This window comes from Haliotis asinina, chromosome 3 (assembly GCF_037392515.1).
Source record: "Haliotis asinina isolate JCU_RB_2024 chromosome 3, JCU_Hal_asi_v2, whole genome shotgun sequence".
NCBI lineage: Eukaryota > Metazoa > Mollusca > Gastropoda > Lepetellida > Haliotidae > Haliotis > Haliotis asinina.
Window position 1 is genome coordinate 78,873,008 of NC_090282.1, and position 15,011 is coordinate 78,888,018.

Here is a 15,011-nt window from a genome sequence, read left to right on the forward strand (position 1 = left end):
CATTGAGTCCTTTTGTTTCATTTGAGGCGCGTAGCAAGTCATTTTCTCCGGTAAGCCCGATAGGTTGGAAACTTTATACGCTCGACTTTCTAGACCAGACTGCATGCCGGTTATTTGTCCGTGGCTGGGAATACCGATTGTGTGTCCCATCTTACTGGGTACTAATACGTAATGTGTGACATGAACTGATATGTAAGATGTGTTTAAGTTTACATATTATATAACAGTAGATAACATGTATTTAAGATGGTGTATGTTAGAGAATTTAACGTGTTGATATATATTTCGATGTTTACAGGATCATGCACCACAATGACTAAATATCACAGGTAACCAAATACCGCAGGGAACAAAATATAAAGCGCACCTTTTGTTGTGAGGGATTAACCCGCTCCAGTGAACTGGGACCCGAGAACAAAAGGTCCTGGGTAAGTGAGAATAACCCGCATGGGGGGTTTGCCCAATCGTGTTATCAACAATCATGTGTAAGTGGGTTTTTTTTCATAATAGGAGCTACGCCCCTGAAGCTGTTTGGGTCACAACTGCAAAGTCAAGATCGCACAGGTGGATAAACTGCAGGGTACGTGGAAGACGTATGCACATAGCTACACTGTTTATATCTGACTACCTGTAAGCGAAATATAAAACATCACCCAATTAAGTATCACCCAGCGTATGGGGGAAAGTGTTTCAGTGACAGGAACGAATAAAGGACGCGATGGTCCCGATGACAGACGTGTGACGGTTTAAGGCCAGTTTCCCACATTACGTCACATGGTTTTGTTCAAGCAAAAATGACATTTGCGCCGTAACACATTTGAAAAATAAACACACTGAAAATTGATAGTTTTAAAAGTTTAAACCATGTATGGTAGAATGTGTAAAGCAACAGTTGAAATGTTCAGCTGGGTTAAAGCACCGTCAAACCATCATGATCGTTGATAATTACGGTCTGTTTTCTCAGCAGGATGAACAGTGCTCTAATTATTCCATTCGCATTAATCATATCATCATTACTTATGCTATGGAACACCAGGTGAGTTTTACTGAACAGTACTCCAGCTGTTCCCGTATTTCCTTAATTGTGAGGCATCATTATCAATTTACCCCAACACATGTTGCAGTATTGTGCTGCGTCATGTTCCAATAGTCTAATGTAATATCTTTACCAATTACCTGTCGTTATCGATAGCAACCACCAAATGAACAAGTGCCCAACAATAACCAATCTAGATATTTATTTTTCAATTTGGGTGATTGGGACTCTGATTCCTAAACTGATCAATTGGCTCTTTGGAATTAATGCTCTTTCGATTGATATAGAACCGTCTGAACCACTGGTAGTGAAGCTCAAGTAGACAGAACTACGATATGACTGCATTCAAGACAATTTGCAGTGAGTAAGGTAAGATTTGGTGGATGCATAGGAAATCCCACTTTTAATGTTCAGTTCGTAAGCGTTCATTCTTATTCATCATGACGCAGCGACATGTTCAGAGAGAGAGAGAGAGAGAGAGCGCTTAGACAGGAAGTTGTGGATTTGACACTAGTGCCAACCAACGGGTCGTCATTCTTCAGAAACAAAATAGGAGTCCTTCTCATTATTTTTTGTGTTATCATTGTTCAGAAACATCACACACGCAAACATCAATCAGTGTTTTCCATCAACCTCATTCAAACAGTAATCAGTCTTCCAATAGTGCAATCGTACAACCTGACACTCCCCGGAACATGTGACACTAAGATGTATCTTTCATTTCCATTTAGATAAGTCTTGGTGACAAATCAAGGTGACTAACTGCAAACTAGCTATGGATGCAACGAAATCAAGTCTCCTGCCAAAGCCGAAAGAGGGACTCAAGAAGAAATTTGTTATATCAGCGATGATCGTTTCAAACTTTATTGCGTGGTCGTGTTTATCGCTTATGGCTCCATTTTTTCCAATCGAGGTACGTATAACCAGCGAGTCGCATACAGGGGCAGAAAGGCTCCTCAGCGTATGCCTTGGTCCCTTTCGTGATCAGTGTTGCCAATATGGCGGCAGCTTAGATTATAAGATTGAACCCGGTAAATTTTTGTCTGCTGATTACATTCGCTGTGTGTTGTGATAACTGAAAATCTACATGTAGATTATATGTTACCTATTCTTTCACTTCATTTTAAGGCAAGTGATTGTTGTTAGTGTCAGTATTGGTACAATGGATTTGTTATAAAGTTTCAAGTTGGCATGTTATAACTCACTGGCTTCAATTCTTGGTAAACAGCGAAGAAAGACTAAATTCTATCGCTAAAAACTTCTTTCACACATTCGTTTAGTTTTCAGAAGGGAAATACACCTTTAGTTGAAACGTGTTTGCAAGTAATAGTGATAGTTTTGTAACTTTTTAGGGTGTATTTGTGAAAAGTATCATGATGACATTTCGCCGATCTGATCTGATCCGCTATTAACTTCTTTAAACGTTTATGAGCGGGTTATACCACCAGGGGAAAAGTGTTTTCAAGTAATACTAATAGTTTCACATTTGTTTTTTTAAAAATGGTGGGGTGCATTTGAGGTGTGTGAAAAATGTGATATGGCCAATTTGATCTGGTCCACCATTGGATTAATACAGGACGATTCTTGATAGTTGCTAGGTATTGTTCTAAAACTTATATCATTGACCACATATGATTTCAGTGTTGGAGTTCTTGCTCACCAAACCATGCTGTCACCTAATCACCGGGACGATGATGTCTTATAACCTCACCTGTTTGAGGAGAGGTGTTTTGTTACCTCCACTGCGAGGATCGTAGTTGACAATATCAATCGCTGGATTGTTTAGTCCGCACTGGGTCCATGATAGGCTGAATCGGCCTACAAGCAGACGATTGTATGAAAGACGTATATAGTTTATAATGAGTTTTACTGAGATACGTAACTGGTAAACACAGCACATGCATACAGACATCTATTTCACTGTGACAATTATTCTGTCCTTTCTCAAGGTTTATACGTTCATATAATAATAATTACATAACGTGTTATGCGTGCTAACCTGCTTATTTCCAGGCTAAGATGAAAGGATTAGGGGAAACTGTCATAGGGCTAATCTACAGTAGCTCGGAGTTGGTGATATTCTTGATGTCCCCGCTGATGGGGCGTTTGGTAAGTCAGATTCACCTCTAACCTTTGTTCCCACTTCCGGTTGTGATCAGCAGCATGTAGATTTCAGTTCAACATTGAAAAAAATACCTCCCAACGGTTCCATGCGTCTAAATGTGTTATCCTAGCTTCTAGTTTGAGAAAACACAATTACACGCTTTACATATACCGAACCAGAGAGTCCCATTGGTCCAGCTGCTTTGCTGACTTGTGTTAATATAGAAACTGGTTTATTGATACCCTTGCTTCTACATATGAAACACATGGTCAGTGCGATGTAAAGAAGACAATGTGTCTCAAACTACACCACTGAAAATGTTATTGTTATGCGGTAGTGTTTGGAGACATTGAACAAGAGTATTATATTTCAATAACATTAAAAAGGTAAAGGTCAAGTTTCATCATTATATATGGCAAATATTGAATTATTATGGCATACTAAATGTGAAGCACATTCATTTGATATTTGTTTAATTCTTGAATGAGTATTTTGCTGGTTAACTGTTTCCCTAAATTTACCAAAGAAACAAAATCGTCGTACAGTGCATTTTTGGAGTGTTCTCAAAAGTACAAGTTACTTTGACCCAGAGAGTTAAAAGGGGGTATTAACTCCGAGTCAACTATCTCGCATTATTACACCGTACGTATCTCTTTTGTATTTTTAGGTTTTCTGTTTCAGGTGTAGCCACCGATAAACATGGGAGTAGTTTGTTTCCTGAACATAAGACGTTCACATTCACCACTCGGAAATGTATAATTAACCGCGTTCTCTCGACACATTTCTTTCTTCAGATTTCTACGGTCAGTCCGCGTTTCTTCTACATTACTGGTATTCTGGTGATTGGCGTCACAGGGATTCTTTTTGGGTGAGTTGCCGTAGATGGGTAGTATTGTAGGCCAACGGTAATCAAATCTAACAGTAAACTGGCCCTACCAAATGAAGCCAAGAGAATGTGCAGAGCATATTTAAGAAATACATAACGTAGTTTGGGTGGTAGTGAGTTCGAATTTAAAATCACACTGCAGTCTTATCGTCATAGTGAGAGTTCCATACTAAAATAGTTTTCAAAGAAGAACAGTAAAATGGACATACTATCACAAATGAACATTTGAAACAAGCACGTTATCATTGCATTGGGATACCATACATTAGTTAATAAATATGATATCATTAGTTAAACATTTGCCTGTCAAATTTTACAAACACCAATCCTAAACTCATTTTATGATAATTATGATACACTAAAATAACATTTAAATCTATGGAAATTAGGTCAAGTGTCCGAATACTTTTTGCACGGGTCATGGCGCCTTATTTGGTAGCTACATAGGTCCTAAATCGATTTACACCACCCCCGTAGTCACTGAATAACTGAGTTTGGTAATCGGAGAAAGATTTTCATACATACTTCGGATGATGAAGAACTAAAACATGTTTCAAAATATATGAGCACCCGCTACTCTCGATGCGAACACGACAATGCGTAAAGGTGTTCCTTTATTTCAACACAAACACGTTGTTTCTTCCTTGTAGTGAAGCCCAAAACAGATGACACATTATAACACATTACCATTCTCTGGTAATATAGTCAGACAGTTATGTGATTTCTATTTACCAGTCATATATCGGTTATATTTTGTCAGTCACTATGTGTGTTATTACTTATATGGTATATGTCTTCCTGAATTTCAGGGTGTTGGACAAGTCTCCACCTTATGTTCCCTTCACCGCCACCTGTTTTGCCGTCAGGATGACTCAAGCCACGGGAGTGGCTTCTCTGATATCTGCATCTTTCATGATAGCGTCTCAAAACTATCCCGAGAACATAGGGACAATATATGTAAGAACTGCAACTCATTACCAGCCTCAAAATGAGACCTTATAATATTCGTGTATTCCCCAGTGCCTTGGGTATCTTAGGAGAATAGTATCATCTCTAAACTTGGAAGGTGTAGCGTATGATCGTGGAATTCCTGCATTTCTTAAGGACTCTCTCTGATTCCAGGGTATTTTGGAGACAGCGGTCGGCCTGGGCTTTATGGCAGGGCCAGCGATGGGCGGAGGATTGTACCAGGTGACCAATACTCTCAGTAACTACCTATTACCATTTTCAAGTATCGATGGGGTAGTCTAGTGGTTAATGCGTTTGTTCCCTCGTCACACTGATAAGCGTCAATGTCAAATTTCAAGTAGTCAGGACACTACGGTCATCGCTTCGCAGCTACACCGGCTATCATCACAGATAAAGTTCAGGAGTAGATAGCTGAACTAGTGATCAAAGTCAGGTGTTCGCTAAAAGGCTGAGTTAGTGAGTTTAGTTTTGCTCCGCACTCAGCTATATGGTGGATGCTTGTGAACAATCCGGTCTGTAGCAGACAATCAAAACCACGAGCATCGACCTATAAAATTTGGATACGATTACGTGTGTCAGCCAAGTCAGTACGCTTGACCACCCGATCCAGTTAGTCGCCTCTTACGGCAAGCATGGTTACTGAAAATCATTGCTAACCTGGATCTTCACGGGTCTCGCGAGAACCTGGATCTCCACGAGTCTCGCGAGAACCTGGATCTGCACGGGTCTCGCGAGAACCTGGATCTGCACGGGTCTCGCGAGAAGGTCAAAGCCATGCTGATGATAACCGGAATGGTACAGTGAAATTTACAGTATAAATAGCTGTGGCTGGTTTGTTGTTTACGCCGACTCAGCAATATTTCAGTCACATTCCGTAGGTGTGTAGATAATCCAATCTTGAGATGACATATATCAAATTTACAATATTTGTCCACTATAGTATATAGTGAGTCAAAAAAGAAACTTAACAAAATGGGCTGTTTTTTTTATAAATAATGAATACTCGTTCTCTGATGATACATCTGTGTATCCCAAATGGGATCCCTATCTTTGGACGTCACCCACGTGACAGATTTCTGCCGGCTACAGGAACCAGGGCTGAGATGTTTAGAGTTCGACTGTCCTCACAGACCATTCGAAATCTGTTTTGGGCTGCCAATCTCCATTCGAAGTTTTATTCTTGTGACCTGACATTCTGATTACCCATGTTTTGAAACGGCGGTGTAGCCTAATGGAACTGATTGTGACATTGTCAGTGTATCTAGTACACCACACATATATCAGCAATACAGTTACTGTAATAACAATTTGATCATCTTACCATCTCTTGTTCTTTTATAGTGCCCTGAAGAAAGAATGTGACGTTTCTGTCTTGACTCAGTATATATCTATAATGTTATGTTTTGTAAACTAGAGCAATGCTGCATTCCATCTGCTGTATATACAGCTTTGCATATTTTGCATTGTATTTGGGCCTAAGGCCCTCGTGCTGGATATAAACTCTTGACTGAACCACACAATCCAGTGATCGTCAGAATGGTCATCGATAAGAACAAGACATATTGAGATGTGATGACCAGCCGATCCCATTACTCGACTCTTTCGAGAATATGGACTGGTGAAAGTCAAGTCGAACCTGAATTTTCACGTACAAGCAGCTGTAGTTATAGGAATGATTTCGTTGTTTTGTTTCAGTTAGGTGGATACGGTCTTCCATTCTGGGTTCTTGGTGGCTGCACATTTGCATGCGGTCTGGCATCCTGGATTCTGTTGCCAGCCAAACAGAGTAAGAACTTAAGTAAATGTATTTCTTTTCAGCATTATCAGACTCAGTTTCTTATAATTTTATGACCCGTGAAGGTCCCGGGATAGAATAGGCCTTCATCAACCCACGCTTGCCATAAAAGGCGACTAACGGGATCGGGTGGTCAGGCTCATTGACTTAGTTGAGACATGTCATCGGTTCCCAAATGATCAGATCGATGCTCATGTTGTTGATCACTGGATTGTCTGGACCAGACTCGATTATTTACAGGCCGCCGCCATATAGCTGGAATATTGCTGAGTGCGGCGTAAAACTAAACTCACTCACTCACTCACTCTAAACATAATAGATAACAAGTCACCGAACATGGCCGTCATGGGTTGCAGATGGTCGAAAGAAATAATTGAAGGAGAAAAGGCCTATGTATTTGGTATAGCTGACCAGATGAAATAGCAGGTACATACAATGCTTAGATTTCAGCGTCATGATTTGGTGAGGGATGTTCTTGTTCTGTTTCTACAGAGTATTTGGGTGATCCCGTACTTAATCTGTCATTTGATAATATTTATATAGGAACGCAGGAATGCAGTGCCACTGATGATAAAGATCAGTCTGTCTGGACCATCTTCACAAGTCCTTGGGTCTGGTTTGGAAGCTGTACGAATATATGTGCTTATGGCGCGGGCTTAATATGGATGCCTGTGCTGTCGCTGCATTTAAAGCAGGTATGATGTTATAGCTACACTTAAAGGAAGGTTCGTGTAATCGCTGTAGTTAAGGAGGTATGGTATTGCTACACTTAAATGAGTCAAAACGTTATCGCTACACTTAATTATAAAGGAAGGTTCGTGTAATCACTGCACTTAAGGAGGTATGGTATTGCTACATTTAAAGGGAGTTTTATGTACTATGAAGGAAGTATTGTCTTATTTCTTATCTCGGCACTTAAAGGGGGCATGTTTTTATCGTTGCATTTAAAGGACGTTGTGTGCACTATGAAACAGGTATTGTCTTATCTCTGCACCTAAAGGGGCATGGTGTTATCACTGCACGTAAGTGAGGTATGATCTTATTGCTGCACTTAAATGGGGTATGGTGTTATCACTGCAGGTCAGGTAGTTATGGTATTGTTACACTTAAATGATGCGTGACGTTATCGCTGCTCTTAGAGGAAGGTTTGTGTACTATGAAAGAAGCATTGTCGTATCTCTGCGTGCACTTATAGAAGGTATGGTATCATCACTGAACCTATAGGGGGTATGGTGTTATCGCTGGCTGCGAATTCTTAAAGCAAGGTTGTCCCTGTTTACATACTCGTAGTTGTGTTGTAAGCTGACAGAAACCAGGTATTTTCGGGCATAAATCCAATCAGTATTTACGACAGCAATGATAGCACAAACTATTGATCATAGTGACCATATCTGATGCTCTGGTACCAATTACGGCCAACGAATACTATTATTGTTTTTATTACAAGATACCAGTTTGTTTTGAGTACACTCGATTTCTAGTAAATAATGTGAGTGAACTCATTGACTATATTAGCTAACTTGAGTGAAGCGCACTCAAAAGATTATATCTGTCACTGTGCTTGTACATATAGAATGTAGACATAGCTCCCTCATTGCGGAATGGCCAACGGACAAGTTAACATTCACTTCATTTCGAATTCAAAGGGAGGCAGACACTTAATCTATCTATGAAGAGTATAAAAAGGGATCGAGTTCATGGGAATTTGTATTTATGAATTTTATCACGAAAAGAAAATATACCAAAAATGTAGAATTGCTGAAATAAACAAACAGCACACAAAACTTAAGCGAGGGTATCAAACCATTGCAAGTTACTAAAGACAGCATTCGCCATCTCCTTTCTTCTGTAGGTCACCGCCGCCAAGCTGATATCGATGTTCATGGTAGTCACACCAAATACTGACATTTCACTCTCACCAAATGGCTTTGATAGGCCTCTTTGGTTTTGCCTACTACTTTCTGGATAATCACGTTTTTGAAAATTGCAAAGTGATGATTGTACTATAACTGCATATTGGTGTCATGTTTGAATCAATTATATGCCCTCAGTAAGTAACTCCAAAACAGTCTGTATAGTTTTTTTGTTTTGGGGTTTTTGTTTTGTTTTTTGTTTTGACATGTTCATCTGGTTTAAAAACTGAAGGCCAAACTAGTTTGTAATCGCGAAAATGACCTGAACGTTTGAGCTTAATGTGTTGTGAGTTTTTCTACTGTAATATGTCTAATGAAAAGAATATCCACACATTTAACATTGTGTCCTTTTTCTGTTACAGTTTCATCTAAGTCAGGTTGCAATCGGTCTAATGTATACAATCCCTCCAGGGATGTACGCCATCACGACACCTCTTTGGGGCTATCTTATTGATTGGAAGGTATGTTCAACAAGCTATATCAAGTGTTAGGTGTTCTACCGTTTTATGATGCATTTCAACCCATGTAGGTTTGGGTTAAAAAAATATTTTGATCTTTAGCAAACCATACTTTTAAAGCGGCTAACGGGATCGGGTGTTTCGCTAACTTGGTTGACCATGTTATCGTATATCTTACTGTGTATTTCCATGCTCAGACTGTTGATCACAGGATTGTCTAATCCAGACTGGAATATTTATAGACCGCCGACATATAGCTGGAATATTTGCTGAGTGCAAAAATGAATGAACCAATCAAACATGCGTCTTTGTAAGCCTTTGAGTAAAAAACGCCATTAACGGGGATTATTTATTTGACCTAGCATTACCCGCGTCAAATACAAGGTTCTTCAAATGGAATGACCTTTAATACTTTGAAATGTATGTATTGTGTATTCTTGCGTCAACACGTCATTATATGTCGTCGTGTCAACTACCAATAAATAATCGATTTCAGTGTGCCTGCGTTATATGAAATTGACTTTGGTATCTCCGTGTTTGACTGACACCTTGCAGTGCACTGAACATTGACTTGTGTTGTTTTTGAGGTTGTGAACGTTAATGACAATCAATGTGCGCAGTTGGGATGACGTGTCAGTGTCAGACCCCCCGACCCCATTACTCGCTTCCTACAACAAGCATAGGTTGCTGAAGACCAATGGTAACCCGAACCTCCACGAGTCATGATGTAGGTACTGCATGTGTTAGCCGGTGTATCTATCAATCGACCGACCCATCAATTTACTGAAGGCTGCATCAATACAGTTAGCTTGTAATGGTCTGAATATACTCCTTCACGCCATGATTCTAACAAGGATAACCAGTGTCTTCACAACGAAGACAAGGATTTCATTTCCCACACAGGCACAATGTGTGAAGCCCGTTTCTGGTTTCCAGCTGATATATTTCTAGAACAAAACTCGCCCACTCAATCGGGATTCTTATATGGTCTTCACAGTCGCAGTCACGGAAATGAAGCATTGTCACATCACGACGTTGACATAGAACTATCACGTTTTCTGAGGTCACCAGTAGCCTGTGTGTGTGAATGTATCAATGTGAAACAGACAGTCTTGTTTCACCTCCGTATGGGGCGTCGGGGTAGCCTAGTGGTTCGCTCATCACGTCGACGACCCGGGTTTGATTACCCACATGGGTACAAGGTGTGAAGTCTATTTCCGGTGTCCCTCGTGATATTGCTAGAACAGTGCTAAACGCGACGTAAAACTGTGGTGTTTGTACAAAATAGTAGTCAGTGTGTCTATATAAGAACTTATGGTTACCCTTTTCAGATTCCACCTCCCGTCTTGATACTCACAGGCCTCATTCTTCTTTCGATTCTGTGCTTGGTGTTTGGACCCGCTCCGTTTTTGCCATTGCAGAAGTACGTTTGAAATAGATGATTAATTTGAACCCACAAATAACCAGTTGATTCTTCAGTAAATTTTCAGTTTCAGAAAAGCTTCGTGTTTAGCACATGTTATTAATTCGACCACTTAAAATGATTTTTACACTGGCGAATTAAACAATAAACTGAGAGTTACAAGGGGTTTATCACAGTTCACCTAGTCTGTCATCTATTAATAGACAGGGTGAAAAATATTTTAACATTTGAATGTAAAACGATGCTGGAAATGACCATATTTACCAAATGATTACATTGACTCCTGACCTTTCCCTGTTTAATGCTACCCTGACACTTGCACGAATGTTGCTTAACTGGTATATTTTGTATTTCATAGTGATATGGTGACATGTGTAGTGACGTTAGTGTTGATGGGCTTGTGCATGGGGCCGGTGATCGTAAGTTCCATCAAGTGCATGGTTGAAGGAGCAAGGTAAGACTCATAGTCAAAGATACGTCGTCATTTATTCATTTTTACTGTCCGGCATTTGAAAGAACGCTTCCGGATTAGAATCTGTTCACCACTCGTTTGTCGAAAGAAGCTAGTAACAGTATCTGGCCCGATGTCTAGAAACAAACGTAAGTCTGAGTTTTGACTAAGTTCGTGTTTTTACTCAAATTTGAGAAAACGCAGGAAAAATGCATCTTCCAGAAGGAAAGGAATTTGATATTAAAATCTGACAATTTGAGTTTAAAGGATAGATTACTTAACCTGTTTGGGCATTTATTTTTGAAAATGCATCGGTTTCAAATCGTCAAACTCATTCTGAAATTCGACAAATCGGAGCCCATTGATCGCACTCGGACTTGACACATGATGAGTGAGTGAGTGAGTTTAGTTTTACGCCGCACTCAGCAATATTCCAGCTATATGGCGGCGGTCTGTAAATAATCGAGTCTGGACCAGACAATCCAGTGACCAACAACATGAGCATCGATCTGCGCAACTGGGAACCGATGACGTGTCAACCAAGTCAGCAAGCCTGACCACCCGATCCCGTTAGTCACCTTTTATGGCAAGCATGGGTTGCTGAAGGCCTATTCTACCCCGGGACCTTCACGGGTCGACATATGATGCCATCATGTAGATCGATGCTCATGATGTTGATCACTGAATTGGAGTCTGCATAAGACTCGATTATTTACGAACCGCCGCCACATAAGTGGACTATCGCATAGTGCGGAGTTAGGCAACAAACAAACACAACTCACCTTTTCTTGAGATTTGTAATGATATAATGTAGCCAGTGTTGCCCTGGAAAAGTTAAATGGCCACACCAACAGGCTATCATCATATGAGCCATTGTTCGACAGCAGTTGTTTACTGTAGCCTGCCAATACTGTTGTACGTCTAGTGTATTAGTACTGCAGTCCGCTAAAACTGCTTTGATATGTTATTTCAAGCCAATGTTCTTACTTGATTACGTAACATTTTGGTTACCGTCAGTAGCTTTATGTCACAGGCAGCAATATTGATTTATAGTCAGAGACAGTGATGCAAGAATTCATTCATGTCACTAAGAATGGGATGGAACTTCAATAAGAATAGCCAATAAGGGGATAGGTCGAATACAAATCAGTAACGGCCGTAAGCTAAAAATAGAACCTGTTGATTCCATCCAACTGAATAGTCTCGTACAATGAGCAAATGGTGTTGGGGTTGTTTCTTGTGTGCTTGTTTCAAAGGCAAATGTCAACCTTTCGTGTGTTTCAGGAACCTTGGTTTCGATGCAAATGGAGCCAACTTTGGTGTTGTAGGAGGAGTTGTACAATCCTCAGTTTGCTTAGGGTAAGTGTCGTTCATGTCAACGTGAAACCATTAATCTGTGACGAGATTAGAAATACGCTGAATACACTATTATCACGTCTTGTTCTCTGTGTATAAAGATCACGCACCTTTATATATAGACGTTGAAAGTTACGTGTTAGGAACCGCAAACCATTAGTGAGAAATCAGTGGTTTATAACATAAAAGAAAATAGTTTCCACTCACCCAGTATCGATGCAGTCTGGACGATAACATTTTAGTCAGCTCAGGAGCGCATTGCAAAGGTGGGCGTTAAAGAACAACTTTGGACAACTGCATCAGAGTACTGTGTAACCAAACAAATACGTAAATCAGGTTTTGAATTATAGAAATGTATTTTTAAGAGGACTACATGGTTTGTTTAATGTCCACAAATATGTTATCTAAATGTAGAAACCCCTGTATTTACATCTGGGTAAACGTCCTTGTTTGTATGTCGGTGTATTACCGACTCCACTGTACACGACGGGACTTTGCAGAACATACGTTTATGCTTCCAGTACGTTGGTTAGTCCTTTACTCGGAGGTTCACTCACCGAACGGTTTGGATTTGCCTGGATGATGGTTGCAGGAGCCATCATTGCCTTGATACCGGTAATACGACCTTTTCTTTTTAGGTATTCTCGATCTCTTGATCAGTATCCGTTCTTTGACAAACGAATGATACTAGTCCACCCTCTTCCATAAGACGAAGGAACGGAGTTATTGGTGGCTCAAGATAGCATTTCAGTAACTTATAACTGATAATTAAATCAAGAAGACTTTTGTCCTACCTGTTCTCATAAAAGTATTTTCCGTTTTGCAGATAATACTTTTTGGTCCTTTTCTGGCGTACGTTGCGTATGACAAGTGCAAATCAAAAGCTGCCAAAAAGAATTATGATACATTGAATGGAGAGGTAACTGTGGATAACGACATTGTGATGACAGCGTTAAAGTGAGTGGAGTACTATACTCTGAGTCCATTTTGCTTACCAGTGATATATATGTGCATTGAATAAAACTTGCGAGAGCTAACACAGGAAACCTTAACGGATTAACTTTTACTTTCGCCACAGTTATGAAGTATGGACATTGTGTATTTCATTTATAAGGCGAAAGTCTGTAATTGAGTCTGGACCAGACCATCCAGTTATCAATATCATGAGCATCGATCTTTGCAACTTGGACACAGTTACAAGTGTGAACCAAGTCAGCGATCCCGTGAGACGCCTCTTACGACATACATCGGTTACTGAAGACCAATTCGAACTTAAGGGACCTGAACATTGTGTAGTCAACGTAACACCCCAACTCACCTCGGCGTCACGAAAACAGGATACACTAACGATCTGTCGTCACTTTGGAAATTCCTCATGTTTGATGATCAAGGTACGCACTTCGCAAATGACGTACATGAATCGGCATGACAATAATGTGACGTACGTTCTTCCTGACGTAAGAAGACTCTAGATCTGTAATCCACCAGACACTGAAGCACCAATAATCGTCCAGGGACTGTGGTCACGCAATGATATAATATTACTTTATACGGTACAAGATATATCGGGCCTCCTTCAACACTATGGAATTACCAACAGTTAACAGTGGTGTAGACCAGTGATACACCCCCTCTGTTCCCTATTCTCGAAGTCATCACGGATGTATTTCTCAGTAAAATACCAGAGGAACAATTCAGTGATTTAAAGCCGACTACTGTTATGCGCGAAGGGGTGTTTGTTGCACAGTATTTGCCAAATCGTGGAAGAGGTGTAAATGAAGTTTGTGTCTGTGTCTTTGTCACGTGATTACAGTCCAATTCATTTTCATTGGAGTTTGTTTGCTTATTCATTGCTTGTCATAAGGCTAATGCTATTTCAAGGGCAATATCATTTACGGAAGTCTTAGGTCTTCCGTTAACTGTCCGACGACGGAGGGCAGTTAAAAAAGACCGAGGGCTTCCGCAAATGATAGTGCCATCAAAAATAGCATTACCGTTATTATTGCTAAACGACATGGACTTTGTGTTGGAAAGAAAAAGGAAACAATGTAGTGATTTGACTGTAAGTTTACTCAAAACATACTTCGGTGTTTCGTCTTTGAGTGGCATGTTTAGAAGTTGGTGAATCGCATAAGGACAAACTTTATGGATGAACAACTTCTTTATTCAGGTGGAGCGACGCATCGATACCTGTATATTCCTGTATTCTACAGGTGCTTGACAACAATGCAACAATCTGTATCGAAACGTCGCTTCACCCGAATAAAGACGTTGTTCATCCACCGAGTCTGTCCGTAACTTCTGTGTTGACCGACCGAATGCATTTACGTCATCGAACAATGCAATGACGCCACAACAGAAAGTGACGATATTCGACCTTGGCCTTTGCCAAGACCTTAGCCCTGCAACATGTCAAACTATGTCCGTCATTATGTCAGACACAACGTCAGTTTTCAGTGTTCATTTTTTTCAACAGAAACGTAGTAGTGTAATTGTAAAGGTTAGCACCAGGAAGAAAACTACTATTACTGCTGAAGCGGGAATTCAGGTTGTTTCGACTCGTCTGGTACAGAATATCTGCCAGTCCAAAGCCAATGTCGAATAAACCACAAGTCATTTC

General features: G+C 40.2%; 1 protein-coding gene across 1 annotated transcript; it reads left to right on the forward strand.

The window, feature by feature from the left end:
• The first annotated feature begins 1,323 nt into the window (after positions 1-1,323).
• Positions 1,324-14,219, forward strand: LOC137278527 (MFS-type transporter SLC18B1-like). Its single transcript, XM_067810912.1, has 14 exons — positions 1,324-1,405; positions 1,768-1,949; positions 3,050-3,145; positions 3,935-4,008; positions 4,836-4,983; positions 5,149-5,217; positions 6,691-6,781; positions 7,334-7,485; positions 9,066-9,164; positions 10,493-10,584; positions 10,943-11,038; positions 12,320-12,394; positions 12,913-13,006; positions 13,218-14,219. The coding sequence occupies exons 2-14, from the start codon at positions 1,812-1,814 to the stop codon at positions 13,350-13,352; spliced, it is 1,359 nt and encodes a 452-aa protein (XP_067667013.1). The 5' UTR covers positions 1,324-1,405; positions 1,768-1,811; the 3' UTR covers positions 13,353-14,219.
• The last annotated feature ends 792 nt before the right edge of the window (positions 14,220-15,011 follow it).